This window comes from Paroedura picta, chromosome 2 (assembly GCF_049243985.1).
Source record: "Paroedura picta isolate Pp20150507F chromosome 2, Ppicta_v3.0, whole genome shotgun sequence".
NCBI classification, from domain to species: domain Eukaryota; kingdom Metazoa; phylum Chordata; class Lepidosauria; order Squamata; family Gekkonidae; genus Paroedura; species Paroedura picta.
The window spans coordinates 37596768-37612636 of record NC_135370.1 but is presented as its reverse complement, the minus strand read 5'-3'; the positions used below and the strand labels follow the sequence as shown (position 1 = coordinate 37612636).

Sequence of the window (15869 nt, the reverse complement as noted above, 5' to 3'; positions counted from 1 at the left end):
CATTGGTGTGACTGGAAAGTCAGAATGTGGTTGAAGGTGATGAAAACAGGAGAAGAAAAATTTGGTGAACAGAAAACAGACTGCTTGAGGCATGGACCAGAAACCAGACAAGAAGGCGAGCCAAAAATAGAGAAAATTGTGAAATTGAGGGAGCAAGAAATGATGGAAAATACTATGAAGACAAAGAGGTAAGAACAGAGAGATGGAGATTTAAAACATTTTAAAACTTCAATTGTATTAAAAACTTTCCACTGGCTGGCTTGGATTTTGTCAATCATTTCTACATGTGCGAGAAGGGCACACTTTCACCAACCCTCCCCCCTCCCATGACAGACATCTAAACCTCCTCATGCTATTCCCGGGGGGGGGGCTTGTCCCCCAGGAAAAGCACTTCAGGTGCAGCTTGAAGGAAGTGAAGAAATTGTGCTACCACCAGGGGTGATTTTTCAGTGGATCCAAGCCACTGTATTATGCCCCAGACAGCTGAATATGTTTGCATTTGTAAGCCTGAGCACCAGGAGATACAGAACTTTTCTTCTGAAAGCTCCATGAACATTTGATTTTAGCACGCTCTGCAAAGCAGAAGCCTGTTACCTGGGGCGTTTCTGCACTTGCTGGAGGCTGGGGCACGCTGGCAGATACAGATGTGGCATAGACTGGATTCTCAAAGTTCTCGTTTTCCCCACTGCCAGAAGCCGTGACCTATTGCCGTGATAGAAAAACATACCTCATACACAAAAGTACAAAACACACGGTAACACTGCTATTTGCCACTACATGCTTTCTTGTTCAGCTGAAGGGAATCCAAAGCAGAGGTTTCGTTCACAGCCTCTAAGGCATACACATATTAGCCTATTGTGGAAAAATTAGCATGCACCCATTCCGCACATAGGATAATGCACTTTCAATGTGCTTTGGCAGCTGGATTTTCCTGTGCAGAAGAGGAAAATCTACTTCTAAAGTGAATTGAAAGTGCATTATCTATTGTGTGCAGAATAGGCCATGGTTTCAACAAATAACAGCACAGGTTATATTGAATAGGGCACATTAGGTTTCTCCCAGATTTTCTAGTTAACCATGCAACAGACTGCACACTTAACACTAACAGATTTTCCCCCAGAGGAAAAGGCTTCACAGTTTTGCAAATCTACATATTTCAAATTGTTAATTTTTATAATCCTGAATTTTCTTATGGGTTATGCCCAAGACAAGCCTGATTTGATTTGTTCCCATAGATGGTTTGAGAAGAAAACCAAAAACTGGGGGAGAGTTTAGTGATAACTAGATCAAACAGAACAGATCAGCAAGAGAAGAAAGCCAGGTTTCAATTTTCTGCCTTACTTGTGTAGGAGGGGAGACGTTCATGTCCACCTCGCCGCTATCTTTTGTTGTATACATGGGGTTTTCAAACGTGATCGGCTGCTTCCCAGTTTCTATAGCGAAATTTTCATTCTGGGAATAATAGTGAAATGTTAGCTTCCATCCCATGTAAGATCTAGTGTTCCTTAAAGCAAACCATAACATAAATAATAACATCATAACTGTTACATGTGACCAGGTTGTGGCTTGGTGGTAGTGAGGAAGAGAAATTGTCTTCTGCATGTAAAGAGGATGTTTGACCAGGTTCAATCCTTAGCAACTTCTTAATAGGATAACATATTGGGTGATGTGAAAGATCTTAGAGGGCAGCAACCAGGTAGAGCAGGCTATACCTTGAAAGGTCAGGGATCTTACTGAGCCGAAGACAGTTTTGTAGTTCTAATGCTCAAGACAGTGTGATAAACACTTTTTCTTCAAAACGCAAGCATCTACTCCCCTGGCACAAATTCAGTCCAGCAAGGAACTTTGCAGCCATTACAGGATCCCAGGTTATATGTAGAGAGAACTTCGCGTGAGCTCAAAGAGGCACTTTCAAGTACACACATGCAGAGTTATGCTCCATAAATCCTTTTTTAGGGGTGTGTGTATAAAAATGAACCTGTCTCCATTAGCCAGTGACACCCCACACACACACACACACACAAGAAGACAAGTTCCCGTAAATCAAAGAACTTTGTAATGCGGAAATAACCGAAATACCAAAATGGGTGGTTTACTGCAAATACCTCAAAATAATCCATTAATTACCTAGGATCAGTTCATTTTTCATTGTGGAAAATTTGCTGTTTCTTAAAACAAATCCTGTTCTTCCCTAAGTCAACAAGAAAAGTGACATGTGGCGAGGCAGGAAAGCTCTCCAAACCCATGACAGGTGAAGAAAGGGCTTTTCCTGGCACTTATCCTCCAGGTGAATGCTATAAAAATCCCAGCCAAGGAAATCTGACATAAATCTGAAGCAATGGCATTTGTTAAGGTTAAAGTCAAGAGAGAAGAGCTGTTTTTTTAAACCCCATGTCTTTTTTTTATACCCTGCATCTTCCCTGCCTGGATGGGGTGCAACTAACCTCTGCACCTCTAGCCAGGAATCTGGGAGTGCTCTTTGATGCCTCACTATCCATGGAGGCTCACTAAGGTAGCCTGGACGGTGTTTTTTCATCTGTGCCAGGCTCAGCTACTAGCCCCGTACCTGTTCTCTGAACACCTGGCCACAGTGATCCATGCAACAGTCACTTCCAGGTTAGACTCCTGCAACCCGCTCTATGTGAGCCTACCCTTGTCTTTTTCAGTTCTGGCCCCTATCTGGTGGAATGAGCTCCCAGAAGAGCTGTGGACCCTGATGGAGCTTTCAGGGTTCCACAGGGCCTGCAAAACGAAGCTCTTTTGCCAGGTGTTTGGCTGAAGCTGGACAGAAGCCCTGGGGATTCAATCGGGTCTTCCTTCCCCCTGGTTTCCTGGGGGTTAGACCAGTCCCAGATGATAATGATCTATCCCTGTTTTGCCATGCTGGAAGCCACAGTTATCAGTAGTTGGGGAAAGGGTTTTATATTGTATGATTTGCCATCTTAATTGTATTTTCGGGGTATTAATTATTGCCTAATGGGGTGTTTTAGTTTGTGGGTTTTTTATGATGTTTTATTATTGTGAACTGCCATGAGCCAGCTTGCTGGGACCGGCGGTATATAAATCTAACTAACAAATTTTTAAAAATTCCACTACCCAAAGGAGTCCCAAAGCAGAGTACAAGCACCTTTCCTTTCCTGTCCCCACAACAGACACCCTGTGAGGTAGGCAGAGTTCTGAGAGAACACCCCTAAGAGCACTGTGACTGGCCCAAGATTACCCAGCTGGTTGCATGTGGAGAAGGAGTGGGGGGAACAAATCCAGTTCTCAGTAGTCCCCAATCCCCGATTCGGGGACTGGCACTGGTCCGTGGATCAGTCGGTACCGGGCTGTGGCTTCTCCTCATCCTCCTCCCCGGCTGCTGCCTCGGGGGCTGCCCTGCCACTCTGCCACCGGCTCACCTTTGGTGCTCTCCATGGCTGCCATGGCTGGGGCTTCCCTTCGGTGTGGCAGTGCCCCCCAGCAGGCAGCGGGAACTCAGGGGCGCTGGCGGGAAAGCAAGTGGAGCAGGGGCTCAGGGGTGGCAACGTCCCTCGGCAAAAGACTAGGGCCTCAGTAAAATTGTCAAGCATTGACCGTTTCCCGGTGATAAAAAGGTTGGGGACCACTAGACCACTAGATTAGAGGTTGCTGCCCCTTACCACTACACCACTACATCACACTGGCTCTCTGGGCAAGAAGCCGACTGGAGAGGAGGGAAGCAAATCACTTCAGGATGAAGTAAGATGCTGAATTGGAGCATCTCCAGATGTAAAAGGGAGGAACAAATGGTAAGGAACGGACTTGGTCACTACTGAAACCAAGTTCCATTCCTGATTCGATGGAAAACAGAAATTGATCTCAATTTATTTTTCCCCAACTAGAAGAAGAAGAAGAAGAAGAAGAGTTGGTTCTTATATGCCGCTTTTCCCTACCCGAAGGAGGCTCAAAGCGGCTTACAGTCGCCTTCCCATTCCTCTCCCCACAACAGACACCCTGTGGGGTGGGTGAGGCTGAGAGAACCCTGATATCACTGCCCGGTCAGAACAGTTTTATCAGTGCTGTGGGGAGCCCAAGGTCACCCAGCTGGTTGCATGTGGGGGAGCGCAGAATCGAACCTGGCATGCCAGATTACAAGTCCGCACTCCTAACCACTACACCAAACTGGCTCTCTAGCATGGGATTACTAGAAACCTACAGTCTTCACTGTGTCAAGATACAAATTCTATTTGGGTGTGGAGAACCTGGCCCAAGAACAAGAAATTGAAGAAAATGTATAACGCACTAGAGTCCAAAAATTCGAATCAAGTTGATATTCTTGAATACCTCCTAAGCACAGCATGTTTAAAGAAACTATTGAGCCATTTTCAAAGCTACTTCTGCAACATTTCCGACATAGCATTCACAAATGACACTGCCCCCCCCCCCCCAAAAAACATGGCTCATACGCAGCCCGGCCAGCAGAAAAGTTCAAGTGGATGATGATCACTTTAAGGGCAATATATATATACATAAACTAGGGGCGAAGCCCGTTGCATTCAGGAATACAATGGGCACTAGATTGGGTGGGGTGGGAGAACTCTGTGGATGGCCACTCCCTTCCCCAGGGACCTGGAAAGGCTGCAGGCTGGAGGCTCCCTGGAAAGGGAACTCACCAGCAGCGGCAGGTCACCAGCAGCAGGGATGTGCAGCCTCTGAGGGAAGTGGAAGGGGGAGGGTGTGGTCAGGAGTGGAGGACAGAAAGTGATTGGCTGGACACTGGACAGACAGGCAAGCTGGTTGGAGGAGGAGGCACTCAGGGGCGGAACAGCCACCCTGAATGAGTGTTAAGTGCTGAGTGGCACTTAAGCCATGAGACATGCTCATTCTCCAAGGCCTTATCAGAAATATATTATGTGGAACAGAGATATATATATATATATATATATATATATACACGTGTGTGTGTGTATAAAATGCTCCTCATTGCATATACCTTTAAAAAAACAAAACAAAAACCCTTTATTGGAGGAAAACACTCACCATCTGCATTGCTCTGTCAATAGCTGATTCTGCTCCAAATCCAGACACGTTGATGTCCGTGGTCCCATCGGCTCCAGTTCGGAAGGTTACTCCATTGCCATTTTCCGTGGACTTCACAAGACTGCTTAAACTTTGAAAACAAGAGGAAAAAATTCCACCGAAAACAGATGGATCAATAAAAGATACCTTTCTAAACACTTGTACAGTTCTTATTTGAGGGCGAGGAGGTATTAATAGGATAACAGTTCTCTGGAGGAGACAGAGACAGGACGCTGAATTGTTTCTTTAGAAAAAGCATTCAGGAATTGTCAGTGGCAGAATGTGAAGGCTTTTAAATATCCCTATTAGTAGTCAAATGTGGCTGAGAAAATCACGATTAGCTGATACGGTGAACTGTATGGAATCTGTGAAAGTACACTTCCACTGAATGAACAGATGGGAGGGAGCTATGAAACTGTTATATGCAGCTGCATTTCTCATGTGCATGGAATGCACAATCTGTAGTACACAAAGGGTTCCACTCAATGTACATTATGGCAGACTGTGCACCACGAAGCAGACTCCCCTAGCTGCTTCAGATGCAATGGACCATGACACATGAACACATGGAGCATGCAATGGCACAAAGTGCTCCTTGGGACACTCTTCAGTGGAGAATGCGGCTCTTTGTCCACGGAAGTATATGCAAAAGTCCACTTGGGTGGCAATTCTGGACTAACAGGGTCTGAGACTATGGCATGTAACTAGGTGCCTAGAATTTAATTTGCTTTTCAGTATGACTAAGTTGCTGACAACGTGGACTGACGTGGCCTGTCTCCAGCAAGACTTCCCAGAGGACTGCCACCTCCTCAGGATTCAGAGGAACACCACAGTTGCTGTGGGCCTTCTGCACCCATCAGTGTTTCAGGGACCATTTGAGTCCCACTGAAATCAACTGGAAAAATCCAGTGATATGAATGGCTGTCAGAATCGCAGAGGTGGGAGGGGCCATACAGGTCAAGAAGTCCAGCCCCCTGCTCAATGCAGGATCAGCCTAAAGCAAGGGTGGCCAAACTGTGGGTCCCCAGCTGTGCATGGACTACAATTCCCATGAGCCCCTGCCAATTGGCTATGCTGGCAGGGGCTCATGGGAATTGTAGTCCATGAACAGCTGGAGAGTCACCGTTTGGCCACTCCTGGCAAGTGTTCATCCCGCCACTGCTTGAAGGCTGCCAGTGAGGGGAGCTTACCACCTCCCTAGGCAGCCGATTCTACTCCTGAGTTACTCTGACATAAATTTCTCCCCTAATATCCAGTTGTTACCTTTCTGCCTGTAATTTAAACCCATTATTGCGAGTCCTGTCCTCTGCTGCCAACAAGAACCAGTCCCAATGAGTTTAAAGCAAAACAGCACAACCAAAAGTGCTGATTGTGCTCTCACACTTCCACGGATTTTTAAATGCAAACACTTGCACAGAAGAAAGCCAAACTCCAAAACAGGAATGGGTTTGTTGCTGTTTGTTAGCGGAGTCCACTACCAGCTGACCCCGACCCCTCTTCAAACATTTTTTTTTATTGCAACCGAGAGGGCACACAAGACATCAGACGCAGAAAGGGAACAGAGCAGGGGCGAAAGAGACATATTCTCAGGCCTGGAATCAGCCATCCAAAACCTACCTTGGCAGCTTGGGAAGGGACGGCAAAAGGGAACCTGTCCGTCGGTAATTTAAAAAGCCGCCAACGGCTAGCGCTCCGATGACTATTATCAAAATGACAGTCAGCAACACGGCCACTGCTGCAACGAGAGAAGAAAATAAAAAGAGTCAGCAAACAAGATAGACTCTACGGCTGGAATTTCGGCTTCTCCGCTCAATTCTAGAATGGCTTCCCTCCCAAGCCCTTAAGGTCCATGTTTGATGGTCCAGTATAAAAGCTGAAGCTTACTGGTCCCAGGAGGTACTCCCTTGGACAGTCCTACTTCACAGTAACTTCCAGTGTATCCATATGAGCATCTGTGAAGGGAAGGGAGATACCTGAGTGGCACCGAACACAGAAACAGGCTACTTTTATTCATTATAGTCCCTAAAGAATACCTAACAAGACACTACTCTTTTAGGAAGCCCATTCCTTAGTAATTCCATGTTCCACTGGAAGCAAAGGGGCAGGGGGGGTCCTGCTTGCAGTTTACTGAGAAATGAGCATGCAGGAATGCTGAGTCACAAAGTCCTCAGTTTTTAAGTAGTCGGAGAAGAGGCTAAGTTTCAGTGGAGCATGAGTGGCCTCTACAGGCGAAGCAAAATTAAAATGTGCTTTTGAGCGTGTGTGTGGAGGGGGGGGGGAGTGAGATCCCTTGGTTTTTCTTTCGAGCAGGAATCAGAGTCACTTGCTCACTGGACAACTTCTCTTTTGCTTTAAACACCTGTAGCCTCTCCTGTTACACATCACAAGGTATTTTCTTTGAGGTTTAGTCAGCTTCCTGGCCACCAATTGGGGAGCTGCTCTATGGCTTGTTGAGTCACCGCATTACACAGGTAGCCGATCTTTAACAACAGTGGTAGTCCACCTGCGGTCCTCCAGATGTCCATGGACTACAATTCCCACGAGCCCCTGCCAGCATTTGCTGGCAGGGGCTCATGGGAATTGTAGTCCATGGACATCTGGAGGACCACAGGTGGACTACCCCTGTTTAACAGCACACACACAAACATCTGGAGCTGCAACTGAGTGAGCAGTAGTCCAATGTGGTTTGTTGGTTTGAGTCACTTCAAAATGCTGGGGAATGAATGTCCCCCCGCCCCCCCCGGAATCACATGAGGGGAACATCTACCGAAGAACACACTCCTCGCATGTTAGTTTTGGACATTCAAAGGGTATTTTATGCGTGGAAGAGAATTCAAACCACTCAAACAAGGTAAAGGGCAGCTACGGATACATCTCATCAGAGAGACTTCCGGTCAGTGGCAACTGAAACCTGATGATGTCTTTAATATTCTCTCCTTGATAATGGCCAACCACTTTATCCTGTCCAGTTCTACCTTGGAGGCAGTGGGATGGACCCAACCTCTAACTCCAAGACTCGATTGCACAACTTTTTGACGCTTTCTCCCAGCCTCAGGAGCCTTCCTCCAATTTATGCAGCTCTTCTTCCAAACAGAGAAAGATTGGGAGGAGAGCTTCTTGGAGTCTGGTTGGATCCACCAAAGTTATTAAGCATCGGGATGACATACTGTGTCATGTAACTGTATCACCGAAAGTACCATTCAGGGAACGTGGTCTGATTTGATTAGATGTTATAAATCTGCAGTCTAGAAAAGGGGCATAAGCTGGATAGCAGGGAACATGCATACAGTTGGGTTCTCTTCTGAAATGTTTTCCGTAGCCAAAGAGACCACCTGTAGATCATTCCGAAAAGGTTACCGGTAGGAAAGCACATTGGCAAACTACTCAATTTATGAACGTTGTGCCTTCTCTGGACTTCAGCCTGCCGTAATGTTGTGAATAACAGAAATTCTGCCTGTTACCAAGCTTGACAACCCTCTGAGGTTCCCCACATAGACTTACTTGCATTTAGGAAGCCCGTCTTCCTCAATATAGCATGTTCCACCATACATACACCTGCATGCTGGTGGCATTGTAGGAGGGGGTTCGATAGCTATAAAAATGAGAAGTCGTGTCTGTGTTAATAAAGCTTGTCTTCGGCAAAGCAAATATCAGTGTCTATTGAGTAAGACATAGACTCTATTCAGTCTCAGGTCAAACGTCAACCTGGAATTTGTGACAATACTGCCTTTTGGCCATGAACAAGAAGCGAGCTCTTGCATACATGAAAGACAGAAGTGCAATGCTTACTCAGTTCTTAAGGTGAAAGTAATCTAATATGGCTTGGTGGGGCTCATGGGAATTGTAGTCCATGGACATCTGGAGGGCCACAGTTTGACTACTCCTGATTTAGACTGTGGAAGAGCCTTAGAAGTGAATGTTAGCTGGCCATGCCCCTGCAAGTGACATGTCAACAGAAGTGACATCACCACCCACACCCTTTGCCTTCCTCTCGTTCCCTCTCCCTACCTTTACTGCCACTATGGCAGCTTCACCACATGTAGGCTGGAAAGGGGAGGAGCTGAGAAGACAGTCCAGGCCCACCATAATACGGCACAACCAACTCCCCCCCTTTGATTTTTACATCCACAGCCTATCCACTGAGCCCGTTGGATGGAGGCGGCCAATTCCCTAGTTTTTGGCCAAGTTCATTAAGGCAGGAGGGAAAGGCCATGGCCCCCCTCTGGAGCTCCCACGGACCTCTGGGGGTCTGTGGAACCCTGGTTGGGAATCCCTGGTGTAGATTAGCAGCAAAAACAGTACTTTCAGTATTTCTACTTTGAGCCCCACCCACCACCTTGAGAGAGACAGAGTGCCAGCAAGAGACCTAAGTTACTTTCACCCAGTTGATTCCCTGCCAAGCCTGATGGAGACATCTATTGTGTTTAGGTAAGCATTTCCCCGTTTGGCTTCCTGAATGCAATCGAACACATCAAGAATTGGATTCGGGCCCAGGAACTGATATTCTATCAATCTAAAGATAACCCAGCAAAATTATTTTAATTACCATGGAAGTTGATGACCTAGCAAAGTCCTTCTACCCGGATCTGCAACGTGGGACATTGACTATGGTGACAAAGACATGGAAGACATGGGACTTCTGGTGACTGATTTTCCCTTGGCAGCTCTTTGCGGGCTCTGTGGTCCCTTACGTGCTCTATTGTGTGCCAGGAGCCTTTGAATGGAAGTAAATTACTCCAGCTGCATTCACATAAATAGACATGTGTATTCAGAGCAGGAGGCCTACATCTAAACCTGTCACACTTAATTCCAATGATTTGGGGAGGCTATAATTTGCTTTTCCCCTTTGAATATGAGCATTTATTCAATTAAGACTTGGGTCGAGGCATAAAGATTTCAGCTCTAAAGGGAAAGACACCTAGGAAATACCCCAGGTTAAATGCTTTACGTCTGTGAGAGTGAAGCCTGGGCATTCAACAGGGCTTTATGACATCTCGGTTTTTGATTAGTGTGGGAAACTATATTGTCTTCACTGATTTGTTATTTTTGCTTTTAACATCTGGGAATTAGAAATAAGGGTAGTATGCTAAAAGTTACAGCCAAAGAGACCATGACACTAGTCCAGTCTCAGTTCAGGGCCTCACTTGAGAAATTATTCTCAGCGATCCTAACCTATATAGGCAAATATTAAGAATGTGGGGGGGGGGGTTCGGTGACACCCATCTCCCTCCCCATTGCTTAAGTTCACCACAGCTCCAGCCCCACCACCCCCTTCTGAAGCTGGCTGCAGTGGCGGCATTGTCTGGGAGCTGCTCAGAGAAGCTCCTATTGGCTGGGCCCAGAGCAGCTCCTGGCATCTGACCCGGATTGGATCCCAGTAGCCGCTGCCATAACATGATAAGTGCCTTGCCTATGCATTAGATGCAGTTTTATTTACCAATGTATTTCTTTCAAGGATCTCAGATCTTTCTACAAACCTAGGAGGAGACCCCCCCAGTTTGCAAAAAAAGAAAAAGATTTTTTTTTTAGCCCTGGTGTGGCCCCAATCCACAGATTTAGTTATCCATAGATGGGGGCCACACATATAGAGAATGCTCCTGTCTAGAGCTGCCAGCCCCACACTTGCTTCAGGACCAACACTAGGGCCAGTGTTGATAGCCATATGGGCTGTCTGGAAGCCACAGGAAATGGCCCAGCAGCCTGCGGAGAAGAATCCCCTGGGGACAACCCAACAGAGATGCAGTGATGCCAGGAGAGGCATTGAGAGGGTCAAGAGGCAGGAGCCAGGGCAGCGCACCAGGTCTTCCCAGGAAGGGGGCCTCAGAAGAAGCTGGGGGCGTGGCAGAAAAGGACAGGCATACTTGGCAGTACGAGTTAGAGCCCCAGTGTGATCCAGGGAGGTGGCAAGTCTCAGTCGTGGAGCATCTGCTTGGCATGCAGAAGGTCCCAGGTTAAATACCTGGCATCTCCAGATCAGGTGTTAAGTGATGTGAAAAACCTTGGAAAGCCAATAGCAGTCTGAGTAGACAATACTGACTGTGACAGGCCAGTAGTCTGTTTCAGTATAAGGTAGCTTCACTACCTGGGGGTGGATTTTTATAGGGATTTCATTATTGTTTTAGTGGGATTTTAATGGATATTTATGATTTTAACCTACCATGAGCCATGTTATGGAAGTGGTGGAATATAAATTAAAATAAAATAAAATAAAATAAAATAAGGAAGGAAGGAAGGAAGGAAGGAAGGAAGGAAGGAAGGAAGGAAGGAAGGAAGGAAGGAAGGAAGGAAGGAAGCTGTTCCACTAAGAGTCCACTAAAGAGATGAAGGGGATAGGGGGGGACAGAGCTTTGAAAGTGGTGCTGAGTTCCACTCTTCCCTCCCACTCCAGACTGCCTGCAGACAGAGTTTTACCCCAAAAGCTCTGCCTGCAGCCAGAATGCCTCTTTAAGTTTCGTCTTTAAGTCAGAGCAAAGGTTTTATTTTCTTCCAGCCTAAAAGGGAAAGCCCACAAGTGCTGCTGGGAAAGAACACAATGGTGCATGTAAACTCCTCTCTAAAGAGGGCTGTGCTATTTTCCACATGGGGAAAAAATCCCTGTTTGGTCTTTCAAAGGGACACAAATCAACGGTTTCCATAAAGAAATAAGGCTTGGTGTTCTCTTCTACCTGCATCGCAGTCCGTTGAGCTTCCCTCTACGAAGCGGGCCCCCTGAGGGCAAGCGCAGGAGTATCCCCCAGGTCTCAACAAGCAGAGGTGGCTGCAGACATCTTTGCAAGGATTGGCCACTGTAAAACAAAATGAGACAACGGAACCTGGAGAATCAGCTGGGCGTTCCCTATGACAACACTTTTATTTGTTTTATTTAAAAGCAGTTTTATGCTGTCTTTCCACCCAATCACGGTCCACAAGACAGCGAACATAAAAACAGGCATACAATTAAAAATACAGTCAAAATTCGACTAAAACGCATAGACTAACGTCATGGTTTCTATCAGAGGAATTACTTGGAGGTATGGAAACAGATGTATATGCCCACAGGTTTTGTACAGATGGGAATACTGCCTGATGTCCTCATTATGAACAACAGAGCAGGAGCCCCTGGCCGGCTTGCGAAGTCCTCCCCCCCCCCTCTCACGGAAGCTCCTGGGTTGTGATTTTGGGGCTACGTTTACATTTAGGGTAGCACTTTCACTAGCCGTCGCCAGCACCGACCCTGTGGGATGCAAACTGTGGTTTGGGCTGAAGATGCCTGACAAGCGCATCAGGGCAGACATAAAGGTAAGCATAGCTCCAAAACGAACAGGGACGGGAGACTGCCTAATCTAAGACAGAGAAGACAGCAGTGTGCAGTATCCTAAACATGGTTACCAAAATAGGGAGCATATAACCTCTGTGCTGAATCCCTGGAACACAACGGGCACCACAACATTAATGCACAGCACTTCATTGCTTTGCACCCGTTTGTGGCATGCCTCTAAACGCCTTCAGGGGGGTAGCCCTGATGGTCTGAAGCAACAGAACAAAATCTGAGTCCCATGGCACCACTAAGACCAATAAAGTTTAATTTTGGGTGTAAGCTTTCATGCACCTCCACACTGCTTCAGGATACCCAAAAGTCTTCCAAGTGGCTTACAATCACCTACCTTCCCTCTCCCTGCAACACACACTATGTGGGGTAGGTGAGAGCGCTCTGAAAGAAATTGGGACTCACCCAAGGTCACCCAGCTAGCTGCATGTGGAGGAGCAGGGAGCTCACCATTGTTAAACACAAAACCAAGCTGGCTCAAAGGAGAGCTCCAGAGGAGTAGGGGTGGGGATGGATCTCACTTCATTAGGTAAAGGTAAAGGTATCCCCTGTGCAAGCACCGGGTCAAGTCTGACCCTTGGGGTGACGCCCTCTGGCGTTTTCTTGGCAGATTCAATACGGGGTGGTTTGCCAGTGACTTCCCCAGTCATTACCATTTTACCCCCCAGCAAGCTGGGTACTCATTTTACCGACCTCGGAAGGATGGAAGGCTGAGTCAACCTTGAGCCAGCTGTTGGAATTGAACTCCCAGCCTCATGGTCAGAGCTTCAGACAGCGGTTCAGAACTGCTGACTTAGAGGATGTTAGTTTCAGAGGGTAGCTGTGTGCGTCTGAAGTAGAACAGCTAGATTTGAGACGAGCAGCTCCTTAGGGGCAAACAGGTCAGAAGGAAGCTCTGACTCTTGAAACTCATGCCCTGAAAACGTTGTTGGCCTCTGAGGGCATTGTTTCTTGTTTATGGGTACCAGTGATTTGAAAATAACACATCCAGGACTGGTCCTTTACCTGACTGGTTGCATCTATGTTGATGATAGATGCGGACTTGAGTAAGCCAAGGGTTGATGGTCAAGACTTTGATTTTTTCTCCCTTCCCAAATTTGTCTTCTTTCCAGACTTCTCCTCTTTCCTTAGACATCCAGTAGAGATGGCCTTCAAAGACGTCGAGACTATATGGGCTGTTTACTTTTCAGTTAAACAAAACAGAAGTTAATGACACTCGAATTAATGATGTTTGATGCTCACTTTGGAAGCTAAGTTCCAAAGACCTGTGAACTTTTTCTACCCTAACCGAAAGCTACCTTTTCAAAGTTTTAAGGCTTTGCCCCCAAAACTGAAACAAAATATCACTTCAGCTCACGCACTAGGCCAGGCTTTCTTAACCAGAGTTTTGTGAAACCCTGGGGTTTCCTGACAGCCCTGGAAGGGTTTCCGAATGGGTGGGAGTTAATCTTGTATATTTTTTACATTTGTTAAACATTTATCAGGTGATATGACCATATATGGTCATGTTGACCTGCCCCCCCAAGGGCTGCTGATGGGCCAGGAGGGGGTGGCAAGGGGAGGGGCCCCAGGTGGCCGAGTACACAGTTGTGCTTCCTAGCCATATTCTGCATGATCACGCCACTTCTGGGGTTTCGTCAGGCCTAAAGAATGTTTTAGGGATTTCTCAGAGGAAAAAAGTTGAGCAAGGTTGCACTAGGCAAATACTGCACTGGTTTCCTAGCTGTGTATGCATTGACCAGATCTGAGTACTATAAGACAAGTCTTGTCCCCCATTGTGGCCTTGAACAAGACATCTGCTACCACAGTATGAACACACCCCTGAGAGTCTTGGGAAACACTTTAAAAAATGCCTTTAGTCAACATTTATTTTCCTACCTCCCCTCACAACAGTCTTCCGGTCAGTCCCATCAGATTTCATCGATTCGATTAGGTTTTCCTTCACATCACTCCAGTATATTCTGTCATTGTTCAAATAATCAATAGAGAGGCCAGTTGGCCAGCCGAGGTCCTCAGAGACCAAAGTTAGCCGTTGCTGCCCATCCATCCAGGAGCTCTCAATTTTCGGCTGTCTCCCCCAGTCCGTCCAGTACATTAGCCTAAAGAGAGCAAAGCCAAGAGTTATACAGGACACCGAACCATATAGTCATTACAGAAGCAAAATAACCGCCAAGAGAGACTCCGGTGGGTAAGCATTTGGCAATTCCTCACTGATCACGTTCTCATTCGCTGGCGTCTTTCTTCTTATCTCAAATCCTCTAGATAAACCCTCAATGTCTCCTAATTAATCCAAGCAACTTTGCATGATCCAGTCTACCTTTCACAACATGGGATCTATTTGCAGCACTTTCTGGGTACAATTTTCTTGATAATTTCTGCAGCGTTTCTTGCCACATTTATAATTCTGCAAGATAATTCAGGCTGAAAGATTATGATATGCCTAAAATAAAGTTCAGGGACTTTTATAAGACTAGGTGTGGCCAGAGGCCATGGGCCTTTGAGCATGAGCCAAAGGGTTTTTTGGCTCTTAGCTCATGGCTTAGAGCCTGTATTATCCAATGCCAGGCACTGGACCGAGGAACATCCAAGACAGAAATACAGTTGTTTTCTTTGTTTATCGGTTTACTTATATTGTGTGTTTTGTAGGGCTGTTAGTCACTTTTGACCCAACATGAGACGGATAAACTCAATAAAGAAGAGAAAAGCTTTTATTTTTTGGGTGTGTCCTCCTCTTTACTTCCCGAAGTGCTCTCAAAGTTGCTTACAAATGCCTTCCCTTCCTCTCCTTGTAAGGTGTGTGAGGCTGAGAGAGCTCTGACAGTACTGGGCCAAGGTCACCCAGCTGGCTTCATGTCGAGGAGTGGGGAATCAAACGGGGCTCTCCAGATGAGAGTCCACTGCTCTTAGCCACTATGCTTTTAACGACACCAAGCCACAGCTTTAAGTTTACAAGACCTGAGCGAGATTGCTAATGGCAGGACATCTTGGAGGTCGTTAATTCATTGGGTCACCATGAACTGGAAGTGACTTGAGGATACACAAAACGCGCACACAAGCCACCTTGGGTCTCTAGAGGAGAAAAGTGGGACGCAAACCTTTGAATATATAAATGCATAAAGTGCTTCCCTGACCCTACTTGATGCTCAAGAGAGCAATAACAGTTCTCCTTTCCTCCCTCTTCCTTTGTACTACATCCCTGTGAGACAGGTTAGGCTGAGAAACAGCCTTTGGCCCAAGGTCATCCAATAAATTTCATGACTGGGTAGGAATTTGAATTGGAGTCTACTCAATCCTGGTCAAAAGCTCTAGCCACTACGTTAACTGGCTCCCTAATATATAGGTAAAGGTAAAGGTATCCCCTATGCAAGCACTGAATCATGTCTGACCCTTGGGGTGACGCCCTCCAGCGTTTTCATGGCAGACTCAATATGGGGTGGTTTGCCAGTGCCTTCCCCAGTCATTACCGTTCACCCCCCAGCAAGCTGGGTACTAATTTTACCGACCTCGGAAGGATGGAAGGCTG

General features: G+C 46.5%; 1 protein-coding gene across 1 annotated transcript in view; it reads right to left on the bottom strand.

Annotated features, from left to right (window-relative positions):
- Positions 1–15869, bottom strand: part of LRP2 (LDL receptor related protein 2) — a 216187-nt gene that overhangs the window by 6152 nt on the left and 194166 nt on the right. The window contains exons 69-77 of the mRNA XM_077319790.1: positions 14225–14445; positions 13352–13528; positions 11706–11825; positions 8542–8632; positions 6925–6992; positions 6658–6775; positions 5002–5131; positions 1342–1452; positions 595–702 (exon numbers count right to left, since the gene is read on the bottom strand). Coding sequence (XP_077175905.1) covers positions 595–702; positions 1342–1452; positions 5002–5131; positions 6658–6775; positions 6925–6992; positions 8542–8632; positions 11706–11825; positions 13352–13528; positions 14225–14445 — 1144 coding nt within the window. The remainder of the gene's footprint in view (positions 1–594; positions 703–1341; positions 1453–5001; positions 5132–6657; positions 6776–6924; positions 6993–8541; positions 8633–11705; positions 11826–13351; positions 13529–14224; positions 14446–15869) is intronic.